Here is a 25870-nt window from a genome sequence, read left to right on the forward strand (position 1 = left end):
TAGGTGTCTCTTTATGTCCCTGTATTTATGTTACTCCTTGGTAAACTGAAAAATAATTCCAGTTTCGCGCTCTTCCAGATGAGGCCTCCTCAAACTCCCATGTGTTTGAAGTGAATTCATGCATTTGAACGGGAATGAAAGGGCTGAAATTTTAACAAAACACTGTGCTGTTCTTGTTTTTCCCACTTCTGTTGGTTTTGGAAGTAAAAATATTAAGCATTAATGTTTCCCACAAGGGAACACAGTAAAAAAGTTTAAATAATTTCCTATGTAGTTTTTGTATTTTTTGAACTAATTTAGAAAGTGAGATGAAGTTATCTCCTAAAATGAGATCAACAAAATAATCTTTCAAGCCATAAACATAAAGCAGTGGGAGGTTTGATATAGTATATGCAGAGGTGCATAATAATATTGCTAGAATTGTGTGCCATCTTGCATCACGTAGCAAAAAAGAGGAAGACGTGTAAACGTAGACCAAACAGCTGGATCCAGACATAGAGTTATTGCTCCAAAATATCAGGTAGAAACTGATGAGAAGGAAGACGGTCATATCAAGGACTGTCATTTTAATGAAGGAATGGTTCACAATGAAGAGGTGTGAGCGCAGGACACAGTATGTGTCATTCTTTGAAAGATGCAAGAAGCCTTCAAAGTACCACTCATGCCAGAGCTTGGGTGTTTCATGTCCGGGCTACAAATACACCAAGGCCAAACTAATATCATCACTGCAGCTGATCTGCTGAGCTCTGCATACTTACATTCATTTTGGACTCTTTTCTGTCTGATCTCTGCATAGTTATGTCCTTCCTGTTCCCCGTAACATCCTGACACCACTTCATAAAAAGCTAAATCTGTAGGACATAAGAGAAGCCATGGTTAACAGTGAGAAGAATTTGCAAATCTCCTAATTTATATCTCGAGAACATCTGACAAGGAACCAGAGGAAACAGCAAGTAATGGCTTTGCAGGAAAAGGTTATTTTTTAAGAGGTTTGTAGGAAAAGACCGTAGAAGGTAGGCATAAAGTCGATGCAGCTACAGACAGCACTGGTAGACTGTGAGATGACATGAAAAGGCTACACTAGAAAGTGAGGGCAAGCATGGTGAGGAGGGAAAAGCACAGGCTGGATGTCAAGGCCAGGAGTTTTTGAAGGGGTCCAGTGAGATGACGTCAACGTTGCTCAGACCCACCAAAAAGCTCCCCATGCAGGTTTGTGCTGCACAGAGTTGTTTGCACCACTGCCTTGCTGGGAGAGGCAGTGTTATGTCCCACTGACATAGCAGGACAGTGCAAACATTGCACCACTGTGCCAAGACATCACTCTCGGCTCCGTGCTATATAAGGAACTGGCTTGTCAAGCTCTACAAGGTACAATATGGTTGACCTGGTGGGTTTGCTCACCAAGCCACAAGGCCACTAGTTTGAAAACTAACTACTAATATTCAAAATGAGGTAAGGGTTGGTCTAGCCTCTTCTGTGTTTATAAAGGACTGAGATTTTTAATTTTTTTTTTTTTTTTTTTTTTTTTTTTTTTGCCTAGCCACAAATATCTCAAAATAGTTTTTGTTTAGTTCTCAAAATACTCCTGTAGGAACTTCCCCTGGGAGTTTAGGAAATAAATAGCTTATCCTGGAGAGCCTATTTATTTCCAGGATGTTTACTTGTGCAATCCATGTGATTGTAAAGTGCCTCCATTTCTCAAGCTCTCTTTCAGTTCCTTAGGGGCACATAATTTAAACCTAGCAACTTTCCCCATATACTGACAGACTGTTATTCCTAAATATTGAACTGGTAGCTCCAATTCTCTATTCATAGTGCAATTATTAATTCAGCAAGAGAGGGGGGTTTATGATTAGGTTTGAAATGCCCAGACTCCCTGGAACCACAAGTTGAAATCCCAGTGAGATCAGCCCTTAGCCTCTCTGTCTGCACCAGCTGCTCTCTACACCCTCGGGTTACCCCCATAAAGCCCTGAAATTAGGTCTGTCTGATCAGCTGAGATTTTAAAGGTCCACAGGTCATGCTTTGTCAAAAGGGGCTACCCCAATATGTGCTCCCTCACGCCTGTGCTTGCTCCACAGCGTGTGACAGCAGCTGTCTGCTGCCACCCACCACAGAACTGATTTGCAATTGAGCGGGGCTGGTGCAGTCCAGCTGCTTTTCTCTGTCGACAAAAATTGCACCTGAACCATACCATTTCTAACCCCTGCAACCCTCGTCTGACAGCGGATGTTTTGAAGCCACTTGCTTCAAGATCAAACTCCGCCATTTCCACAGTTGTTAGCTGCAAACACCGTGAAATTCAGACTGCGGCAAAATAATCTTCAGTTTATTCTCACTACCTGTTTTCCTAAAGAAGAGCTTTTTCATGGCAGATTTAACATTTGTTTACTCATTTACTGTTTGGGCAAGAAAAGTAGTGAGAAAATAAAATCAGGATGGGAAGAGATACACTCCATCACCATACATACATCCATCACCATCCATCCACCCTGTGACAGATCCTCAGTGTGCCTTAAGCAGCCATGTGAAGCCAATTAACCACTAGATGTATTTTTGTGAGTGAAATAGGCAGCAAGCAGCAGAGATTAAATAGCAATAAACAGCAAATAGATAAGCTGGCTAGCCCATCTTCCTATGATTAATTCATCCTTGATTTCTATTTAGTAGTTTATTCAGTCAGCAGCACTACTGAAACTCCTTAAATAATGCTGTATGTGTGATTTAGGGAGTCTCTGCAGCAAAAGATGTTGGGAGGCTTGCAGGGCTATAAAAAGTGAGGTAGCACCTGAAGCCAGATCACCTGAGGGAGGTATCAGACACGAACCTGGGAGAGCTGGTAAGCCTGTTTTCTTTTTGTCAAAGTTGCTGCAAGCTATGTTCTCCACGGTAGACTCTGACGTTCTTAAATGGTTTATCTCTCTGTTGTTTTTAGGCTTTTCCCCTCCTTTAACTATAATGGTGTTATTAAAACAACTGAGCAGAAAAAAAGTTTGTTGCTTATAAATATATTTCTAAATCATAGGAAGGTGTGGAAAAAAAATACATTTTGCTGTTTTCTTCAGAAATTTTAGCTGAAAACATTATTTAAAAACTAACTCCAAATCAAAAATAGCTTTTAATTGACCATCTAGACTTTAATGAGTAAGCATTAAAATGTATAACTGAGGATGGGCTTGTGGAGGGGTGGGGGTGTTTGCAAGGTCCTTATTCCCTCTCTAAGTTTAATTATGCAAGTTTACTGCCAGTAAGCTTCTGTGATAAAGACCAAGGGATGTCAGTCTGGCTGAAGAGGAAAGGAAAAAGGCAGAGTCTGTAGACTGAGTGCTGATTATAATGTGTCACACAAGCTAGCACTGCTAAGGAGAGGAGAAATGGGTATCTAAATAAAAGTGACAAGGGGTTTTTCTTCCCTCTTCCCCCCCCCCCCCCCCCCCCCCCAATATCTTTCTAAGAAGGAAAAAAAAAAAAAAACAAAACAAAAAAAACTCAAAACACCTGACTCTCACTGTATTAAAGATTCAGTGCTCTAGCTCTTGCCTCCTGTTCTTTAGAAATACAAAGGGGAGGTGAAACAAACTCAGACCCTACACAGGTGAAAAACACTGACAAGGAGTGGAGAGCTGATGCTTTTTACTTCAGCAAACGCATCTCCCCGTCCTGCTGTACCCCCTTTCATCATAGTCCTGTCATCCCATGTCTGCCCCCCCAACTCCTGCCAAGGCCTTTGATCAACAGGGTTTAGAACAGGGGCACTTGAAGCATACTGTCCCCCTTGATGAACTTCATGCAATCAATCTGCATGGAATATCCGAACTGCTTCATGAAAGTAGAGTTCAACAGTTACTAGGAGTGCTTAACTGCTCATCTAATTAAGATATGTATGTTAAATGTATCTTAAACTGAATATATTTATTTTAGGCTTCTTCGTGTGTAAGAAATCAAGTGCCTTTTTGTTGGGGGTTGGCAAGTGGGTAGGGGAAACACTAACAACAAAAACAACATTGCCACTGTTGTAGATTCAGTTGAAAACAGGCTTGCACAGAACATAGTTCTTAGTTTAGGATCAGCAGAAGTAAGCCAAACGTCAAGTAAGTAGGAGAGAGTGAGAGGTTTGTGAACTCCCTTTTAAGAAAATAAGAGAAACAATATGGCAGTTGGACTAAGTTGCTTTGCTTGAATCCAGAACTTCTCCCCCCATCCCTAAAGCAGTTCAATTTTTGCTATACTATGGTAATTCCTCTGGCATCTAACAGTTTTCATTTACCTACCCAGTGTTAGCAGCTGCAACCCTGCAAGTATATTATTCATGTACTCTGAAGGAGAAAACACTGTCTTAATGATGTTGCAGTTAATGATATATCTTTAAAAAACTCTAGCATGCATGGAGCTCCACGTGCAGAGAGCAGGGACAAGAGTAAGTGTTGTATGTAACAAACTGTTTCCAACATGGCTCTTCCAAACCCTTGAAGAACACTGATCTATGCAAAGGATAAATTCCATGTAAATACAGAATGCAGACATGAAAATAGGAACACCTTGAATTTGGTTTTGCAGGAGCTTAACACCTTACACAGCATCTCTTGCTATGTGAGCAATGACATAATTTTATCTTCTTATTTTCTTAAGGCAATAACCTTGACTTCAAAATGTCAGAGGAAGAAGATTCTTTTCTGAATGTTAAAAGATCTTTGAAAAAGAAAATGGTGAAACACAGCACTCCAGTGGACTCGATGCTTTCAAGAACAATGCCATCTCTTACAGATCTGACAAATCAGTCAATCAAGTACCAAGATGTCAGTAAGAGAGTTTATGGATCTCCAGTGCCAAAATCAAATCTAAGTAGATCATTATCTCGGGTATCATTAGTAGGTGCTGAAGCATACATCCCTCATATGTCCCCGAAAAGGCTTTCAACAGTGTTTGACTCACAAGAACTAAACCAAGAGATAAGCCAAAGCTCCCAGGTTGTATTTTCTAGAAGGAGGCTTTCCACGGTGTTGGCCTCAGATGAATCAAATGAAGAGCCAAGTGACAAGGTTGTTCTAAATGTGGAAACTCAAGCTCCCACCAAAGCATATGAGGACGCTGCAGTAAGCCCCAAGAGTGGACCTTCATGGCTTGTTACTGGAATACCAGGGATAAAAGATGTCCCAGTAGTAAAAAATAGAAAGAAGAAAACCGATAAAGCTCTTGTGGTAATGGCTTTCCCTTAGTTATGAAATAGCTAAACTATACAATTTCCTACCAATGCTGAATATATACAAGTCTTCCTAGTAATGTGGGAAAATGGTAGTTATGGAACACTTTCACAGCTTTACCAGTGAGAATCAGTATTTATGAACTGGATCATAGCCTGCTAGACTCTGTGGTATCATTCCTAATCACAGACTGCATGGGATACAGTCTTGCAAACTAGAACTTGCTTCAGCTTGTGAGCTTGCATGACTAGTTGTGTACACAAGTGCAAAAGTACATTTTTTAAATATAGATTTATTTAAGAGAAACTTAAGAATGGAAGAAATCAGTGATTTAAATTCTCAAGTTCCTTAATGTTGGCAAATTAACTAAAACTGGAGAAACAAATAATATTCTTATTTCATTGTTTAAATCCGAATTTTAGTGCTTTATAAAAAGAATGCCAGTCATTGCAAATGGGAGCATCTGTGCAGTCCTTTGACTAGCATAGGGTTTCCTGAGGAAAGCTTAGATTAATAGACCTAATGCAGGACTTTATTTTTCTGTTCTGTGGAGCACAAGAACTCAGTTTTCTAGAACTCTGATTACTGGAAAGAACCCTGTGGAAAGCTTACAAAAGAAAAGGGAGGCAGCAGAGTTAGACTCTGAAAGCCAGCTCACGTTGCTGTGACGACATCAAATTCTGTTCTGGTTTGGTTCTTCCCTTGTACCATACTATTCATGGGTGGGTTGGAAACTCAGGAAAACTCACCCACTCTGGCTTCTTAGCTTTAAGCTAAGGCTTCTTAGCTTAAAACAAATAGAAAACCAGCCAAAATTCAGTTGGGTTCATAATGCCTTTGTATATGTTGTTTGTTTTTTAAAGCAGGTGGCATCTGAATGGATTAGGTTGACTAAATAATATTTTCTTTCCTGTAACAGAGAAAGAGACAAAAAGAATGGGTGCTTCGTCAACTTAAAAACATTGAGGAAGCAACTGAACACGAACTGACAATTGAAGAAGCTTGACTGAACTACCTATGGAATTAGTGCTATTACATCCTTCTTGTGTGAATAGCTGGTTCTAGGATTTATTAATCACACACCTGACTATAGTGCCTGTTAGACTTCCTCTTTCCTTCCAAAATGTTATTTTCTTGTTTGTTTGGTTGGTTTATGATTTTTACACCCCCCCTTAAATCTAGGAGGAGTTGGGTACAAATTAAGAAGTGCTTCTACATGAGAGCCAATGTTAATTTATAATGGCTGAAGGCCTGGAACAAAGAAAGGAGGGAGAACTTTGGTGTAAGAATCATCCTTCATCCTGCCACAGCTCTTCCTGACCATACTCTTCTGTGTTCTGTTCAAATCTTCTAGGACTGCTAATGTTCCTTAAGTGACAAAGTCCTAGTGGCCATACAGAGTGTAATCCTGGTTAGCCAAAGGAGAATCTCCTCATCTAAAGAGTAATCAGAGCTGATGCAATCGGTAATGTTTTTGCTGTTAGCTGGGGAGATGAAGAAATAGCGAGAGGCACCAAGGAGGGAGGCCACTCTCTAGAGATTACTAATTAATGACAGTTTGTTTTGGAGTTTTGGCTCAAAATGAGTTTGCCCCAGCCCTGGATTGTAAATGCACCTTGCTGTTGCACTGAAGATCCTTAATGCTCAGCTGTGTGCTCTGAGGGGGTATGGGGTTTTTGTTGGGTTTTTTTGGTGGTTTTTGTTTGGTTTTTTTTTTTTTTTTTTTCCTGTAGCTGCTGCATGGAGGCCGGGAGAGGGGTGAGGGAAGAAGGGTGTCTTCCCTGACAGTTGTACTGGCAAAGGGCAATTTAGCTCACAGCAGTGCTTTCTGAGGCACCGGTCAAAAAGTCATGCGAAAAGCATAATGCTTATGTTAGGTCCTACTGGTATCTGTTATTTACTCTTTAGTCAGGGTTTAACACCTCTGCGTGATCTGTGGGGTGTCAGCAGCAGAGATCCAGAATAGATTTACCATGTGCATGCACATACTCCTGCACATGTGTGGCTCTAGCACATGCACCTTCCTGGCTATATGCATTTTGTAGCCTGTCCCAGGCACTATGTAATTACTCCAAAGAGGAGAGGTCCTGTTCAAAAGAAGCTGCAAATTAAAGATGGAGGCAAGGGAAGCTTTTGCATTTCCTTCTCTCACACTGAATCTTGTAGTATCTCATGTCCAGGACAGCAGAGAAGCAGAAGCACAGCCCAAACCAACATTATGAGACAGGCTAACCAATAGCAGCTGTGTTATGCTCAGATATGCAAGAATTTTACAACCTCTCTCAGGATTTAAAAGGAATTAGGATGTTTTTGCTGATGATTCCTGAAGTCAAATTCTTCCAAGTGTCTCAGGAGAACAGCCTTGTCCTCAGAGCTGGCTTTTTGCGGTAGCCAGACAGAGGGGTGAAGTTGCCCCTCAGGTCACCAGACAAGGCATGCTCATTCGGTTTGATGGTTAGTTAATGTTCTGGTATTTGTTTGTATGTGTTACCCAGGCTGCTTGTCTGGCCCTTACAGGTTCCTCTGGCAACCAGGGAGCTCCTGGCTGATGTAGATCCCAAGCTGCTTTTGAGATAAAATAGGCATGGTTGCAGATGTGCTGCTATTCCCCTTGAGCTTGCAGGCATTTCATCAGCATCTATGATTTGTGCCAGGGGCTGAACTAAGATCAGGCAAGTGCAAGGTTAGAGTAAAACCTTCCTCTACCCCTGGGACAAGCACAGATTATTCTGGCCACATGACCCAATGCTTAATCCAAATGACCCAGTTCTGTCTCTTGTTTATTTGTACCTTCCCCGATAGCCAGCTCCACTTGTTCTTTCTTCAGGCTTCTCATCCTGGTCTCAGAAAGTCTTGATATTGCTTCTGCTTCTCTCTCTCCCACTCACCTCTTGAAGTCACTCTTGGCTCCTGCCTGAGCCCATCCAGTTCCTTGGTCTTCAAATGTCTCTATTTAATATCTTCTCCAATCTGGCCTCTAGTGGCTTCCTTCCTAATAAGACACAGAAGTCACCTGTCTTCCATGCTTGCTCTTCACTGCTTGCCCATTTGATACCCTCTGATATCCAGTGTCAGCCTTCTGCTAAAACTCAGACTCAGCTACTGTACCCCCGAAGTGCCTTTGTCCACTTAGGCTGACCCCCTCCACGATGCCAGGCCAAGTGGAAAGGTCATTGAAGGTTAAATGGACCAAGTTCCAGCCCTTAGCAGGCCAGGGATATAGTTGCTGGGAGAGTCCTTCTCAGGCCCTGCTTTGGGCTACATCAAATGCAAGAGGAATCTGGGGAATAGGGCTGCTTAACATCTAAGAAGTCTTTGGGTTTGTGTCAAGTGCGATGCAAAACTTTCTAAGGTTCAGAACACAGTAACTGCTGGGAAAGTGTTCCAGGGAACAAGGCTGCCACCTTGCCAAATTGATGGAACCACTTGGTGCCAGTAAAATCCCAGAGACTTTCCTCAGTGGAGGGAAACAAATTGCCTAGAGTGGTAACACAGGATTGAGTTTGAGTTTGGGTCTTTGCAAGTCCTGAAGCAGTATCAGACAGACAGATGCAAAAAAAAATAAGGGCTTTTGGGATTTTGGAAATCACTTTTCTTTCTCCGGAATGTTTAAAAAGAAATACAAAAGACTGTATAGCCTTTATGTCACAGTAATTTAGGTGTTCATGTATTTCCTAAATATTGCTCTGATAGCCTTTCATGAGAAAATATCAATACACTTAATTGGTGCTTCAGGGATTTTCTGAAACGTGTCTGATACTCTACCTCAACAGTATTATTGCTAATTATAGGTTAGAATATGAAGGGACTTGAACCAGACCTACATAGTACTAAACTACATGTTATCCCCTAGTGAATGATGTTCCCAAATAAAGTCTTGTCCCCAATTTTTAAAAGCCAGGATGTTAAGGAATATTTAACTACATATATCAAACTACACATACAAAACTATACTGCTATTATTGCACTTCACATACAAGTATATCTATTAAAGTTTACTGGAGTTTAATGATACAGCTAGTTTTCTGTTACAGTATATACATATACTTTGAAAAGAATAGGCCTCGAGAGAGGCACAAGTAGTATGCAGTTTCAATGTTGTTTAATGTTCATCCCCTAGTACAGACAATGGCACATGACTCTTTGGTTAACAACTCTCTTCATGTGCAAAGTGTTTTTATGCATATTTATATTGCAATGTCACCACAGTGTAAAAAAAAAAAAAAAAAAAAATCTTAAAGGGAACCATAGAGTCCAACACCTCCAAAAAATAGGCCTCTCTAACTATTAGCGTCCTTGAGTATGGATTGCAGGTGCTGAGTCTGGGAAAGATTAGGGACTACAGACACCAGATTCATATGAGAAGATAATCCCCGAGGCACCAGGTTCAGTAAAATAAAAAGCCCCTTTTCTGCATGGATGAATGTGAATCAGAGTTGCGACAGGTTCTTGAGCCTTGCTCTTGTCCTGGCTTTCCAATGTAACTCTGAACATGTTTGTAAGTTCAGAACAGCCTCCCCACTGAGGGTGTTCTTTTAGGGCAGTATTTTTCCTTTAGGAGCTATGCTATGACCTTGACCTTGGGAACTGTTTTCAGTACACTTGTCTCTGGATATTACACAATCTACCTGCTGATGGTGACTAAGCATGATGTTGGATGGAGAAGAACAAAAACACTACTAAGAACAGAGGGAAGAGACAGAAATGTCTTCACCCTGGATTTATGAGCTCAGCCTTGTTCCCACTGAAGCAATGGTAACACTCCTATTGACAGAGCTGGGAGTGCTCTGCCCAGCTGCAGTGCTTCTCTAGGAGGTCAGATCGAAGAGAAAAATGTTTAGCACACATATTTAACATATTTCAGATTTAAACAACAGAGAACTGGTAACGGAGTGACTTCTTTGCTCATAAGAGATGGACAATTTTAGGATAACTAGGAAAAGTGGAAAACTCTTAAATAAAAAGAGATTTTTTTTTTTTTCTCCAAATCAAAACATAGTTACAGTCCTGCTATGGACAAAACCCTGAGTAACAAATCACACAGCAGTGGCACTGACCTGCACTCCAGTGTGTTTTCTTCTATAAGATATACAAGCACAAAAGTCTTCCTTAGCTCATCTGTTGTTGCAGTCCGCAATGCCTATTAAAACAGCTCACTCCTCAACACTTGACTTAGAGAAAAAAAAACGAACAATCATACTGCAGTTTTGACAGCCTAGCAGCACCTAGAAAAGTTGGACCAGTTGAAGCTATTGGGTAATATTTTCAAATGTTATTAAAAACTAGACCTAGGCCCAGATCCCAGGACCCCACCTAGGATGTATGCCCTTCCACCCCCTCCAGAAAACCTCAGATCTCCTGCTCAGCCTTTGTATTGCTATGTAGGTACCGAATGCCCCTGTACAACAAAATTCTGCTTGATGGTGCGGCCAGTCCCAGTGGGCATGCAAAGGCCCTTGGAGCTTGGCAGCAGCTCCTGGTTGCCGTCCTCCTGGGCCTGCCCACGCACAGGGTCTCGCGGTGCTTTACGTCAGTCCCACCCCGAAATGGGACACGGGCACAGGAGGGGCGCAGCAGATGCCGGCCAGGCAGGAGGTATAGCTATCTGCCTTTAGTTTCAGCAGTCCTCACGATAAAACTCTGGGAAGCGGGAGGCTGCGTTTCTAATCCCCTTCTCATCTGAGACAGGACCTTGGAACCAAGTGTCCCAGGTCACAAGGCAGTAATCACCACCTCCAGACTTATCGTGGAGTTAGGGCTTCCAGGTGTTACCTGTCAACGTTGTTCTACTCGGCCTTATTCGTTACAAATGAAGACTGAACTTGCATGGTAGGTGAGTGACTCACAGTCTTGCATCTGTGGTATTCTATCGGTGGGATTTTTTCTGCTTTAATTCATTTTTATTGAAGAAATTGTAAGAAGAAGGAGGGGAACCTCCTTCATTACTCCCAGGGAGCAAAAAAAATAAAGAAATAAGTAATCTCTTCACTGCTTCTTATTGTCGCTGCCATTTTGATCCCTTTTATTGTCCTCTATTCCATTCTTTTGGCCTTTCCTACCTCTACATGTCCTCTTCTAACTGGCTTCTGCTTTCAGATCTTCATGTCATTGCAGGTTTGGCCCCTCTAGTGACCCTCTTCTACTGGCAGATACTGTAAGCCTCCTAAAGCTCGGATCTTACATCTTCTCCTAAAGAGGAGATGCCAGGAATGAAAGGATAAAAGAAATATCTCATACCGCTAGGATAGGAAAACAAAGGTTCTCTTCCTAGAAATGGAATAATCTGACTTTCTAGTATGGAAAGATGAAGTGAATTCAGATATAGGAAAGAAAGTATGGGCAGTGCTGATGACAAATTTACTGAGAGAGGAACTAGATCCAAAAAATCACTTACAAGATGCCTAGGTAAAATGGGTTTCAAAGTATACATCCCAGCCAAGATAGCACCAAGCAATTTATTGTATCAGACAACATGCAATTAAATCAAATTGGTGCTGCATGAGAATATTCATACAAAGGAGGTGGGTGCTTTATCACTCGTTGCTTCTCTTTGAGAAAAAAATCACACAAAAAAACCCCAAAACGTGTACAAACCATAACTCAACAACAAGAACAGTCTTTGCTGCCATGGGAGGGAAGCCATTGCAATTAGATGGAAGGTTTACAATTGCAGTCAAAAACTTTAGATTACAACACATGCTAAGTGGATATGCGTTATAATTGTAACTGCTAGAGGGAACAAAGAAGAGGCAGAACTGGGATGATGGGGAAGAAGTGCTGTTTGGCATCCTGAATGCCCCTGGCTAGCTGAGAAAAAGTCCACTTGAGGGTGTGGGATTGGAATTTATACTACAAAGGTTATGATGCAAGCATATATGATGTGTATATTCAGTGGGGGGGGGGGGTGGGGGTGGCAGTTTGGCCACAACTGGGTGATGATAAAAATTGCTTAAAGAAGACAAAACACGGAGCAAGACCCCTATATGAGACTGGCAAAATGTGATGACTACCTTTGGAGAAGAGATGAACAAGGCAAGCAAAAACACAATAGGAGACTCATGACACGTAAAAAGGTCAATTGGCCATTCCAGTTTCTCAGAAGGCAAAATCAGTGGAGTTCACGGAAAATATGACTTGAACTGATATTTTAAAAGGTCTAACTTTTTTGTATATGCTTAATAAGTCTGCAGAACATGTTTTCACTAGCTATATATCTTGGAGACTGAGAAATTACCAAATCAAAGTGAGAAAAAAAAGTGCTATATATGAAAATGTAGAAAAATACATGAAAAAGAAGGTGGTGTTGGGGGGGTTGTTTATTTTTGTTATGTTGACTATGTCATGGTCAACCAGTCACTGTTCATAATAACAACAGCAACAACAAAAAATAAAATTAAAGTCTTACTTTTATAGTTAATCATATAAGCATTTCTACCACAGCTCCATTAATCAGATTTCATGAGAAAAGCTTTGAGACATCTAATAATGCTTCTCTGTGTCTGTTTTAGTTTTTACAACTAACCTATCATCACCAAGCTGTGGGTCATGAGAAGTTTTATGAATTTCCATGTGGCTTTGCTACAGAAGGCAAAATCACAGTAATTTATTGAATGCAAATTCCTATTTGTAAAGAGAGGCACTCTGCTTTCATCTGTAACAAAGTGCTTTGACAAACTAATCTTGGCTTTTTGCTTTGTTTCATTATACATTAATTATATTGATTTTTTTTTTTTAATCCAGTAACTCTGTGTGATCTCTGTGTTTGATGGCAGAGATTATTTATACAGTAGGTCAGGCAAATATTCATGTGACATTCAAGCTTATCTCCAGTGTGATTTTGATATAATAACAGGTTGGATTAACCCATTCACATCTCTATTTGCAAAACGTGCTCTCCTTCAAGAAGCCTTAAAACTGCTGACAAGTAGAGTTAGCAGCTTCAGTTTTCTCTAAAATGCTTGCTGGGGTGTATTCACCCAAGAGTAGGTGCCCCACAGAGCAACCTGCCTGAACAAGGGTGTTGTGTCTCACAGGTGCTTTGTCTTCATGCTGTTTTCCTACCTCTTCCCACAGAAACAAGCCCTGCCCTCCCCACACAGAAAGGTTCAGGGGTCCCAAGAAGAGGCCACCACCTCTCAGAATCTTTGTTCCTCTGGACAGTGTGAACTTGACCATACCTCACTGTGGATCCCCTGCAAAGAGTCTGAAATAGTAAATACATGTAGATTAAGGCTGCAGTGAGCATCAAAAGCTTTCACACTTGATAACTACCGGACACTAATTCAACAGTGGTGATGTTTGAATAATAGCTCAGGCAACCCTGAATCCCAGCAGCAGCTTACCTGGTTTCAGCTCTTGGTGCAATCCTCAAGCTCTCTAGAACTGACTTAAGTCCCAGAGTCCTGTCTTGTTCTCTGGGGAAACAGTAGAGGCTCTGAAACCTGACAAAAAGTACTCTTGGTATTACTAGCAGCAATATTATAACAGCAATTAATAGTAATTGCATTGCTGAAATCAGAAATGCCCCAGGACAAAAGGCAGGGATAGATTCATTGACAAAAGCAGGTGGGCAAACTCTTTTATTTTTGTAAGAACAAGTGCCGAAGTGAATGTGGAAAACAACTGTGAATGATCCAGAGAAAAGTGCCTTCCTGTTTTAACAGCGTATCATTTTGCTGTCAGTAACAGTCTTCTTGCTCTCTTGCTGAGAATGTTGGGCTGCTGCCTTCTGCTCTGCCTGCAGCCCAGCCCCTGTTCCTGTAGCAGGCAAAGTTCAGGCATGTTTGTCCCCCAGTTTTGGCTTCCCACTTCATAGGATGGATAACCAGAGAAAATGGACCTCTTAACTTACTGTGGTCTGGGTCCTATGACTTATTCCTATTTTTATTGTAATTTTGAGAAGGGTAAGAAGGCAAAAGAACGGCATTTTAGATTCTAGAACTAACAGCCAAAGGTACTCATGGAGGAGAAAAGCCTCCATGAAGCCTCAGAAGAGCAGGACTTTGAAACATCAGGGTCTTCTCCATTTTTGGGTTAAGTAGTAAGCTCCTTTCAAAATCCAGCCTCTCTCCTGGGAAAGAGAATATCCATGGTTACATGTAGTGAGGTATAAGCCAATAAAAAGGAATTATTGTTGGCTGTTGTCCCACGGGCACGTTTCTCCTAAATTGTGCAACTATGGTGCCCCTTGCCTGGAGCTGGATCTCACTTTTTCTTCATCAGTACCCCCTCCTTTTCTCCCTAATGCATGTGGAAAGGCTTGTTCCTAGAAAGCCATGTATTAGTTTGGGAAGGGGAGTTTCATGTGCATCCTGGCATTTAACCCATCTGACAGACCCAGACATTACAGTAAGCAGTAGCCTTCTGTTGCTGTCTCCAACTGCCCTTCACATGAGATGCCTTAATACATATTTGACAGCCCTGTTACATTTAGAGTAAATCTCTGCAGAATTTACCCTTTCCCTTATCAGCATAAGATATCAACCACTTAAGAAAGTGAACTGAATGGTGGTAAAGGCTGGAGACTCCTGTCATCAGTGCCTGCAGCCCTCAGGCACAGCCATAAAGGGCACATTACTTGCATGGGGGTGCTCCTGAGAGTCAGTGGCTGAAGAACACAGAGATTTAAACAGCTGATACTAGTTTAGGTGCCTGGAGCCAGTGCTAAAGGGATCATTTACATTTTTCAAAGTCCCTGATAGCTCCCTCTGGCAAGCACCAAAAAGCCTTTATTTCCACTGCTACCAGGGGTTAATAATGATGACTACAGCAGAAGGGGTGAAGCAGAAGCCTTTTTTGTATTAACTCTCTGCACAGGAACTCACACTCTGCATCATGCTTTCAGCTTTGTCATAGCACAGCAAGCCCGTGGTTCTGGATTATTTCTCTACCTAGACAAACTCACACTTGTGCACCGCTGCATGGACCAGCTGGCCCATGGTAGGATAACCAAAGGACTTTAACCTGTCTTGTCAGAAGAGCTCAACAGTTCTTAGAAAATAATCATCTGGCTGGTCTATGCACTCACAAGATTGTGAACAAAGTGTTTTACTCCGTGCCCAAACACATTGGGTGTCTCTAATGAAATAAATTACTTTTTCCTCTCTTTTTTTGAACCTAATGACTCATGATTTGATGCAGAAAGTCCACAACCTTCCCTAGCTAGACTTGCCATGAGACAGCCTCTCACTTTTCTTCTCTCACTGGAGTTTCTGCAGTTTTAGGTATTTCTAAAATATTTTTCACATCCTAGGAAAATTAATTGCTGGGAAGAAAAAATTAGCAAAAGTCATTCTACAAAAGTTAGTGAAACACAAACTTAGAACATTTCATTATCTGTGTCCAGAACCTAATTCTAAAAGTCATGCTTACCCAACCAGAATAGGAAAATAATATCAAATGGCATGTATGTCATTGCTACAAAGTGATGACAATCAATCAATAAATGCTTGCATCCAATTATTCATCAATAACCTAAGCACTGTCTATTACTTGGATAATAAATTCCTAATAATCCACAGAGATGAAATAAGGCATTTTTGATAGGGGATAAGCGACAGAGAAGGAGATAGATTTTTTGTATTTCTATCATGGCTGTTTCTCTTCATATGCTTGATGCTATATATGTGTGTATGAGTGTATCACACAGTAGTTTTGGATATTAAGCTTACAATTCAGGCTTAGTTTCTTACCTAAAGAAAAATAATGAGGATATTCCACTTGTTCTTTTGGGGTTTTTTACAGAAATCCAGAGCGGCAGTCCCAGTAGGAAATTATTTGGCAAGTCACTTGAACTTTTGGCGATTAGAGGATAAAGATGACTTGTACCCAGACTCCACGTGGCTTTAAAGAAAAAAATTTTTTAAATCCCAAACTTTATTGAACATGCAAAACGAGGTAATTGGCTAATAATTACTGAGAACCCAGTGTGGAAAGTCTTGTAGAAAAGTGACCCTTGCCTAGGATTCATGTGGTGTCTTTTGACAAGTGGTTCAAATTAGGGGACAACAGTTGAGACACCTAAAAATTACCGTCAAAAGTCTTCAGTAAACACAACTTTACATCATGGATGTTTTTAACCTCCTGACTCTTATCTGTTTGTGTTCTTTAAAGCAATGTCAGGGTCAGAGATGGAGATCAGTAGATGAGTTGTAGTATTACATCAAACAGAGCCTACATAAACATATACACCACTTTCACTTCATTGAAGTCCCATGGCCTACACAAAAGCATTGCCTTGCTGATTGATACTTCCCTAAATTATCATAACCTGGTCTAGTGTGCGTTCATTACGTTTATATAAATGAAATATGAAGTGACTGATTTTTATCTACCTTTTTCTGCAGAAAAACATCTGCTCACAAAGTCTGCTTTAGCAGTTTTAGGCTTCCTCAGTTTGATTGTACAAAAGACAGCAAGGGAAAAAAAGCCTGGGCCATCGTTTAGAGTTGACCTGCAAATATAAAGGAAACAAACCAAAAACACCTTCAAAACATTTTATAATCTGTGGGTGTTTTTTGTTTATCTTTCGTTTATCTTACTGGGTAAACTGAGCAACGCCAGTTGTTAGGGATTGCCTGGGCAGCTCAGACGCTGCCAGCTGCCCGGCAGCAAGGGAAAACACGCCAAAGACCTGAAAACGTGATGGTGTTTTGGAAGAATGAGATTCTTCTGAAACTAATGGAAGTTTTGCGACATGGGCCTGTGTGTCAAACAAGGACTCTGTTCTTGCATTAAGTGTCTTTCTTCATCCGGTTACTTAAAAGTGGTGGTGATGAATTAAAAAAACCTTTTCAAAAACATTTCACGTGTAGGATTAAAAGCTATTACCTCTCAGTTCACTTTTTTTTTTTTTTTTACAGACTGAAAAACTGGAGGCAGCTTACCTTAATCAGTCAGTAGTTGAATGATGCTCAATTCTGTTCATACAAAGCTATCTAACACAGCAGAGAGACATACATAGATAAGCGAATGAATACATGCTGAAACATATAGAGATGCATATGAGATCTTTGGGTCTTTGTCATTTTACAATTGGCCTTACTTTTCATTTGTAATTTTTTTTCATGTTTCTTCATGAAAAGGACTTTGGTTTGCATTGTTTTCTTCTTCTCTTTGAGGGAGGAAAGAAGACTTATTTCTGTATATTTTTCACTTCACGTGTAATGATAAGAGAACCATGATTTTCTAAGACAGGTGTGCAAGAAAAAATTAGAAATGAAAGAGGGAAAAGAGCATTAGAGCTTGAAAAGTCTAACTGTGTTTATCTGCAGAAATTGTCATGCTCTAGGTTTTCAGCCAAATTTTGACCTAGTCAGATATGTGAAGTCCACAGAATCCTTTTAAAAATCTGTAAAATGTTTTGTTTAAAATGCTTAAAAACACTAGTGAGTTTTAAGCGCTGACAACTTTTGTCTATAGAGATCCCTAAAACAACCTGAATTAAAAAAAAAAAAAAATAGATTAGTTAAGTGAAAATGTCTCAAGTTGTAAAAGACTGTAACCAATGAGAATACTTTTAAGAACTGGGTTATTGATATCGGGGGTTAAAAATTCACTACATTATAAAGAAAACCTTTAGCATCAATACCAGAAAACAAATAATAGTGAATAATAGAATGTTAAACAATGTTTTGCAGTTCTGCTTCACTTTCTTTCACACAAATGATGTGTTTACCAAAGAGGAAAACTAAATGAAAATCAAAAAAACAAAAAAACAAACACAAAACCAACCAAAAATCATGCTATATTAGATGACTTGACAGCGGAATTTGCTATTTTGAGCTCAGTACATACTGCAAATACCACGATAAAATAATCTGTTCAGCCCAGTGAAGTTTGAATACTTTTGCTTTTATTGTAGTGACAACTGTTGCATGCAAAAGAGAAAACGGTGGTTTTTGTTTCGTTGTTTGTTGTTCCCCCCCCAGGTGAAATATGAGGAGATGGAGAGGGTAACAGGACAGGCAGAAAAGCGGGTACCTCACTGATTTCTAGACTGTTTGTCAAACGCTGGCTCCCCCCAGGTGCATGTCCTGAGGCCTGCTACCCCCCTCATCCCGGCGGGAGCAGCAGAACTGAACCCAGAGGCCGGAGGTGGCCCCAGCCCGGTGGCTTTGCTGCCCTCGGGGCCTCCTCTTCGGTACGTGGGTGTCCTCCTCACCTGCAGCCAACAGGGCGAAAATTGCACAAGGGTTTGTTTTGCTGTACAAGTATGAAGCCGGTTGCTTCAGTGGCAATGGGGTTTCCGTCCTCCCTTTCCCCCCACCCCGCTTTTTAAAAAAAAAAAAAAAAAAACCCAATAAACTTTTACATTTTTATCAAATGTCAAGAACAGGAGGCAGGAAATATTTTTGACAGGCAAACAGGGACGGGATCTCCCCCGTCCCACTCATCCATTCCCCTCAGCCCGTTTCCCCTCCACCCCCCCGCCACATTTTTCCTTGTTAACTGTGCTAGGGGGTGAGGGAATAAAAGCATTCCTGCATGTCTGGAAAAAAAAAAAAAAAAAAAAAAAAGACAAAGGGGGGAAAGTGAAAGGGGAGGGTAAGAGTGGTCAGGGACTTGAACCGCCAGTGACACGCCGCTCCTCCAGCCCTCCCGCGCGGATAATCGTTAACTCGGCGTTAAAGATTGATAGCCAGGCACGGCGCTGTATAAATGGCCCCCGGGCGGGCGGGATGGATGCCAGCCGCCCCGGGGCTCCCGTCCCTGCCCGCCCGAGCTCCCCCGGCCGCGGTCGCTCTGGCCGGCGACATGAGCCGCCCGCGGGCCCCGCCGCGCCGCCGCTGGCCGCCGGGCCTGCTGCTGCCGGCGCTGCTGGCCGCCGGGCTGGCCGCCGGGCCGGCCCCGCCGCCGCTCCACTGCTCCCCTTGCACCCGGGAGAAGCTCGCCCTCTGCCCGCCGCTCGCCCCCGGCTGCCCGGAGGCGACCCGGCAGCCCGGTTGCGGTTGCTGCCAAACCTGCGCCTTGGGACCGGGGCAGCCCTGCGGGGTCTACGCGCCTCGCTGCCGGCTCGGCCTCCGCTGCCACGTCCCCGCGGGGGAGCCGCGGCCTCTCTCCGCCCTCATCCAAGGGCGAGGGACGTGCCTGCCCGCCAGCCAGCCCGGAGGGACGCGCCCGGCCGAGCCCGCAGGTACCGGCCGGCCGGAGCCCCTCGCCGGGGCCGCGGGGCGGGCGCGGGAAGGACGGGGGGAACAGGGATGCCTTTTTTTTTTTTTTATTATTATTATTATTATTTTCCCAGGGAAACGGGCTCTGAGCTGGGCGAGGGAAGACGCGGCCTGGTGCGGAGCCGAGAGGCGTCCGCAGCGGGCTCCTCATTGCTCCTTTCGGGGAACCCCAAAGTGTAGTGATGGGGCGATGCGGCACAACCAGAACAAGCTGTCGGGGAAGCTGCGGGAGGTTTTTCCTTAGTAATAAGCAGCAACTAGAGTCGGATGGGCGTTTCCTAGACTTTATGTCCATCTCCAAAAGTCACAACAGAAAACGAAAAGCCCTATACGGGCTTTGTGCCTGGCTTCCCTTCAAGAACATAACGTGTCTGAAGTGGGGCAGTGCTAACCAAGCTGTCTTTGAGCAAAAAAAGATGTCTCAAGCATCTGATGCTGTATGGTGCTTAGGAACTTCTTCAGTCTTATTTCATTGTTTTACAACTTACTGCTATTTTCCCCATCATTGCCGCTGTGGTCATGCAGTGGTGATTAAGGTAACTCAGTAACATCACAGAAATAATCATTGGGTCAAAATAGCGATGGCCATTGATAGCAGTTAAGTGGAGTTTCTCTTGTGCTTGAGGGGGCGGAGAAGGGAGAGAACAGTGACTAAACTGAGTGTTTAAGCCTCCTGCAGTTACAAAGGTCTAGTATTTGATTTGACTTCTTTCCTTGGTTTTATTCTTCCTTTCTTTCCTTCCCTCCTCAATTTTCTACCTCCATCTGTTCTTAAACATAGTCGAAGGGAAAAACGGGTGGTTTGTAGTCCGTTGGATGATTGCTTACAGCTTCAACCCAACAAGTTATTTAGCCATGTGTCAAAGTTTTTAGCCCATGATGAGTCCCTGCGACTGGAAAGAGCTTCTGTCGGCTCGAGTGTGAGCATTCACCTGCGCTGCGGATCGGGCAAGCCCAAAACAGCTCCCACCAACCCCTGGCTCCTTGATGGACTGCAGGCCAGTGTGAGCTGCTGCTGGCTCCTGTGAATTGCCATCCCTTCTGATGTGGGAGGCAAGCCACGGAACAAAGTCCAGAATGCCACAGCATCAGGTTTGGACCAGTTCCTCTCCTGAGTAAAAACTGAAATGCATCGTGCTGACAAAAATCTAAATTCATTACAACTTTAACTCTAGGCTTTCCTCATTTAGCAAAGTCTCGACAACCCACTGTCGTCAAGAAAGTTTTTTTCATTTCTAACAGACTGGCTGCAGCTTCATCTTTGGGATCAGAGTGATTTCAAAGGATCGTAAAATAACCAACTTGTTAGAGAACAGCTGATGCATCCTCCTATGAATTTATGACAAAAGTTTAATTTGCTGTGCCGCATATACCATTTATTATTCCTGCAAGAGCTACTGCAATGGATCTGTCTTGGGCTACTTTTTGTTGTCGATTCTTCTTCTCTTTCTTCACCTTTTTAACTTGCGGAAATAAATGCAAATGTTCACTGGAGATGTTCACCTTAATATCTTTCCTTTCCAGACTCTGTTGAACCTGAAGATATGCCTTTGGAAAGCACTGAAATGACACAGGATCAGCTGCTGAACTATCAGTTGATGTTTCCCATTGGCCAGGACAAATCCATCCCCTGGAATGCCATCACTGCATATGAAAACATGAAAGCAAAGAGAATATCTGAACTCAAGAAATGGAAAGAGCAGGTGGGTTTTCTTTGCAAACCTTTCAGAAACCATTTCAATAGATGCTATAGATTTAGAACACAAAATGAAAATGTGCATCAATTTCTAGCAGCAACACTGGGATGTCAGTATTTTGGGTAGCCAGCAAACAGACTTTTGGAATGCTTTCATCAGATGCTCGAGGAACGGGCAAAATGGCAGAAGCAAAAAAAACAGCTGAGCATCAGGTATGTCCTATACAGAGTCCATGCAGTGGCCGAATCTTTCTCTGCATTTGCTGTCAGGTTATAACAGGGGCTCTTAATTTGCAGGTGTCCTTATTAAAATCTTGGACTCCTTTTCTGTTTTATTTTAAAAATAAAAGGCATTTGTCACTGGTTCAATGCTCAGCGAAATAAAACGAGTCCTTACGTAGAGTTTTTGATGAAACACCAAACCAAAACATGTGACTTTCTGGTCACAAGGAAACACTATGAAGTAGGTGCACGTACAAAGACAGAAAGCTCAGCAGTTAAAGGTTTTACCTCTGGCACTGCAAATTCGCAGTGGGTAATGGGGGTGTGGGGCCTTTGCAAGCAGGTCCATGTTCCACTTGATGGCACCAGAGAACCACAGTTAGACCAGTCCCTGGCAGCCAGCACGCACGGACCTGAAGTTGGGCACCACAGAAGCCCTGTTTCATAATGGTCGCAGACAAAAAAAAAAAAAAAATCAAAACAACACAAAAAAAAAAAAAAAAAGACCCTGAGAAACAACCAACCAACCCAAAAAACCAAAACCTACTAACCGCCACCCCACCCTAGGAAGCCTCATTCCATATCCAGAACAGGACTTAACCACTGATTTAGTTTGAACTATTATACTTCAGAGCTGTTAGCTCCAGTTCTGATTTTTAGGCTTCTGCTTTTCTCACTCGGAGCCAGAGATAAAGGTGTTGTCTTGAATAGGATCGCTTATGTGAGGGGCTGACACAGGGAGGTCTTACAAAAGCAGAGGGTATGATTATTTTCACTCTAAAGTAAAAATATTTGTTCAGTCACTCCTCCTCCCCTTTCACTCATTTAAACATGTTAGGTACTATTAATGCACGGCATTGTGACTTTGAAAAAGGAAGCGAGCAAATTGTGAAAACCATGAATATTTCAAACAGTTCTTCATCGCCAGTTCCAGGCAGTTTGGGTTTGGGTCTCCGAGCCACGGGGGTGCTCTCTGTTCTGTTTTGGCGACAGCTCTGTCCTGCACAAAAGATAACAAACATTCAGATGTTTGTTCTTGCACAGTCTATATATGTCTTGCACCTATTCTCCATACATCAACAGAGCGCAGGGCCATGGCAACCCAGAAAACGTGGCTAGTCTCACGTACACCAGCCTCCTAACGTGCACCTCCCCATAATAGGAGAGATTGTACCCTCTGAGCAGTAATGTGTTTACTTAGTACAGGTTAAATTTCCTTGTGTGGCAATTTAAGGACTTAAATCCTCATGTTTCTGAGGACAGAAAATACCTCAAAGAATAAAAACAAAAGGCCTAAATGCAACACCAGAATTTTCTGGCTGTGCTCCTGCTGAAACAAGTAAAGGCTACATGCAAAGCAGCCTGGTGCAGATTATATGACTAATAAGTATTTTCAGCTTTTTGCTAGCTTTATACCAATCGCTTTTTGTTGAGCTGGTTTCTTTGTGATTTTGGTATTGACAACATTTGCATGGTATTCCTGCAGGGACCTTGTCAGAAGGAGCTCTACAGAGCCTTGTATAAATTGGCAAAAGCTCAGCAGAGAAGCGGAGGGGAGATTTACAAGTTCTACTTGCCCAACTGCAACAAGAACGGATTTTACCACAGCAAACAGGTACGTGCTTTTTCCCTTGCCTGCTCGCAGCAGCGCTGCGACTAGCCTGACCCAGCCAGCTCTCTCCTTGCCCTCCGCTCCCAAACTCACAAGTTTGCAGCTGCTGGGAAAGCAGGTTGTGAAAACAGGGATACTTAGGAGTGGGAGCAGATGGTTTGTCCTTCTCTTAAAAGTGAGCTGCACGCGGTGGGATGACAGCAATGGAGGCAGGAGGCTTTTCCATTCACGGAACAGGTGCACGCAAGGCCTCTTCCAAAATCTTTTAACCCTGTCTGCTCCCAGGCCAAATCAAGCTCCACCTACCTGGTTTGTTAGCATATTCCCAGCTGACATTAATTCATAATATCCAACATGCTGCCTGCAGAGCCTGCTGAATAATCACTACGGAGAGAGGAGGCTCTCACCTCCCAGGCAGTGAAAAACTCACACAGGCAGTGAAAAAATTCTCTGGAGCAAAATTAGCCTTCTGAAAGGAGGACAAAAATACTGATTTGTGCTGCCTATGGATTATGTTATATGCTCATTTCCATTACAGCCTCAAAAAAAGCCATTGCAAGCTACACTGAGAGTAATCTGCGAAGGTAACTAAAGCTCCAAACCTCAAGCCACACCCTTGTAACCACAGGTCATGCACACAAATTTAGTAGGTCTGCATAAATCTGTGTCAGCGAGACTCCTTGTTTTTGGGGCATGGCACGGCTGTGTGACTCGCAAACACGGTGACCTGGAATCTAATCAGGCCCAAACAGAAATCTGTTTAACCCCCTCCCCAAGAAAGAAACCCACCCTATTTGCCTCCTTGTGTGAAGAGCCACACCATCCAGTCATTGCTTTCACCTGATCAGCTCGTCTGTTCTGCCTTCCTTCAGTTTCTCATGCTGGAAGAGATTGTTGGTTTATACCTCTGTCTACCAAGGAGTGGGCAAACTGTTTTTAATCTGAAGTTGCTGTTGTCGTAGCTGAGCTTGGGCCATGGCTTCCTAACCAAGTGTGGTTGGTCAGAGGCTCTGTCAGAGCGGAAACCACTGCAGTCAAAAGAAATCTGTGCATGGCAGACCCCCACATTCTGATCCTAGTTCTGTCCAGCACCTATACTTACAGTATCTCACAGGTAATCTGATTACAGTTACTAATTGTGGAGGGTTTTTTTTTTGTTTTTTTTTTTTTTTCGCTAATAATATTCTAGTGCGAAACTTCACTGGATGGAGAGGCTGCTGGATGCTGGTGTGTCTATCCGAAAAATGGAAGAAGAATTTCTGGAGCTCCAGAAATGAAAGGAGACCTCGACTGCCAGCAGTATCTCAACTCACAAGAATAAAACTGAACATATTCGTTCACACCAAGTTTTCTGTGGAGCCTAATCTAGTCAGGAGCCATTTCAGTAAGGTGGTTTTGTGCACCCGATTTTCAGTATATGAGTAACCCCTTAAAGTAGCTTTTTTTCTGCAGTGGGGTTACTCAGGTGCTCAAGTGACAGATATGAGCAACTACAAGATCAAGTCCTGCAGTCTTGTATATTTTGTTTATATAATATTATGGATACCTTCATATGTAAAGCTATTGAATTATTTATTTCACAGTACGTGTATTTTTGTCTCTCTGTGTTGTTACTAATTTATATCCTCAAACACCTCATAACTTTATGTGTAAATACTTAATATTATTGCTCTAAAATATATGCATCTTATGTCGGAGGAGCATTGCTACTTAAAACTTCAAATGGCATAACTCTGTTGGGAAAAATGGCTTGTAAACTTGCATTTTTGTACTGTGTATTTATAGATGTAAAACTGAATTAAAAATAATAGCTTTGGGTAGAGAACACACTTAGAAACTTATTTAAAACCTGTTTTGTTTATATATCACATTGCTTTTGCACCTCTGTTTCAATGTCAAGCTGTTTCTTAAAAAAGAAAGTCTAAACCTCGACTATATGCTGAAGCTGCTGATGGGACAGTATTTGTTTCTATTTTCCAAACATACGCAGCGGATAAATGGCAGAACACAACAGGATGTTCTGTGCCACCTTTGACAGGTGTAAGTTGTTCATACGTGGGCATTGCCCTGCTATTTAAGATGAGCTGATCAGTAATGCCTTCTGCCCTGCCCTGGTTTCTCGCCTTCTGCGTGCTCTCCCAGCCTGACCCCAGCAGGACAGCGCAGCAGTGGGTGGGCACCTAGAGCCAAACGTGCCTCTGCCAGATCTGCCTCCTGAACCCCACGCTCTGTTTCCCTGCAATCAGTTTTCTCCTCTTGCTCTCCCTGCCCTGTTCCCCTTCTCCCCTCCTCGCCGGTCCCAGCGGTAGGAAGGAGAGCTGGGTGCCTTTCTCTGCTCAAAAGCCCCAGGCAGCAATATTAGTGCATTTAAAAGATAACGTTGAGTCTAGAATGAGCCGCACAGAAAGTCAGAGGTTGTCATAGGGAGGCTGGGGAAAAGTCCAGCCTTACTCTTTTCACTGAAAGCAGAGAAGAGGGTCCCCTTGGCTGGCGGTGCGGTCCCTCTCCCTGCCCCTCATGCTCCTTCAACTTAGTGGTTGCAAAGAAAAAGAGAAAAAAACAAGTGACTGGCCTGCTGGCTTCAAGCTGGGTTTGTGCGTGGAGAAACTGTTGTGGGAGTTAGCAAGTCCAGGGGTAGGAACAGGCTGCACCAGCCTTGCCTGCGAAAACAGCCTGAGAGGAGAGTAATAACATTTTCTAAGAGCCTGGCGGGAGGGAAACGGCATAAAATCCTCCTGCCGTTTGCTGGCACAAGCTTTGGGTTTTAAATGGGAGCGAGAAGCGGCTTGTAGAAACTGCAAAGCCAAAGAGGGGAGATCTCTGCTCCCCGCATCACGGTTCTGTGGCATCACACGTCGTGCTTGCTGGGTGCGTGGGCTCTGTTTGCATGGCAGCGCCAGCGGATCCCACTGGGGTCTAATCCACTGCTCCAGATTTAAACGGAGCTTTGTAAAGTGTCTTGAGATCT

The 25870-nt window shown here is 42.7% G+C and overlaps 2 protein-coding genes and 1 long non-coding RNA gene across 3 annotated transcripts; 2 read left to right on the plus strand and 1 right to left on the minus strand.

Annotated features, from left to right (window-relative positions):
- Positions 1–4380: 4380 nt before the first annotated feature.
- Positions 4381–6207, plus strand: LOC116963163 (coiled-coil domain-containing protein 201-like). Its single transcript, XM_032998854.1, has 3 exons — positions 4381–4417; positions 4630–5198; positions 6121–6207. Exons 1-3 carry the CDS (start codon positions 4381–4383, stop codon positions 6205–6207), a joined length of 693 nt encoding a protein of 230 aa, XP_032854745.1.
- An 11825-nt stretch (positions 6208–18032) lies between these two features.
- On the minus strand, positions 18033–19245 carry LOC122154810. Its single transcript, XR_006166891.1, has 2 exons — positions 19163–19245; positions 18033–18363 (listed from the first exon to the last, which is right to left on the minus strand). It is a non-coding gene; the product is annotated as an uncharacterized LOC122154810 (long non-coding RNA).
- IGFBP1 (insulin like growth factor binding protein 1) lies at positions 18649–24727 on the plus strand. The gene is made up of 4 exons (XM_042806815.1): positions 18649–19335; positions 20897–21075; positions 22777–22905; positions 24092–24727. Exons 1-4 carry the CDS (start codon positions 18861–18863, stop codon positions 24221–24223), a joined length of 915 nt encoding a protein of 304 aa, XP_042662749.1. The 5' UTR covers positions 18649–18860; the 3' UTR covers positions 24224–24727.
- Positions 24728–25870: the final 1143 nt, after the last annotated feature.

The sequence above is a fragment of the Tyto alba genome, unplaced genomic scaffold (assembly GCF_018691265.1).
Source record: "Tyto alba isolate M040663 unplaced genomic scaffold, T.alba_DEE_v4.0 Super-Scaffold_48, whole genome shotgun sequence".
Taxonomy (NCBI): Eukaryota; Metazoa; Chordata; class Aves; order Strigiformes; family Tytonidae; genus Tyto; species Tyto alba.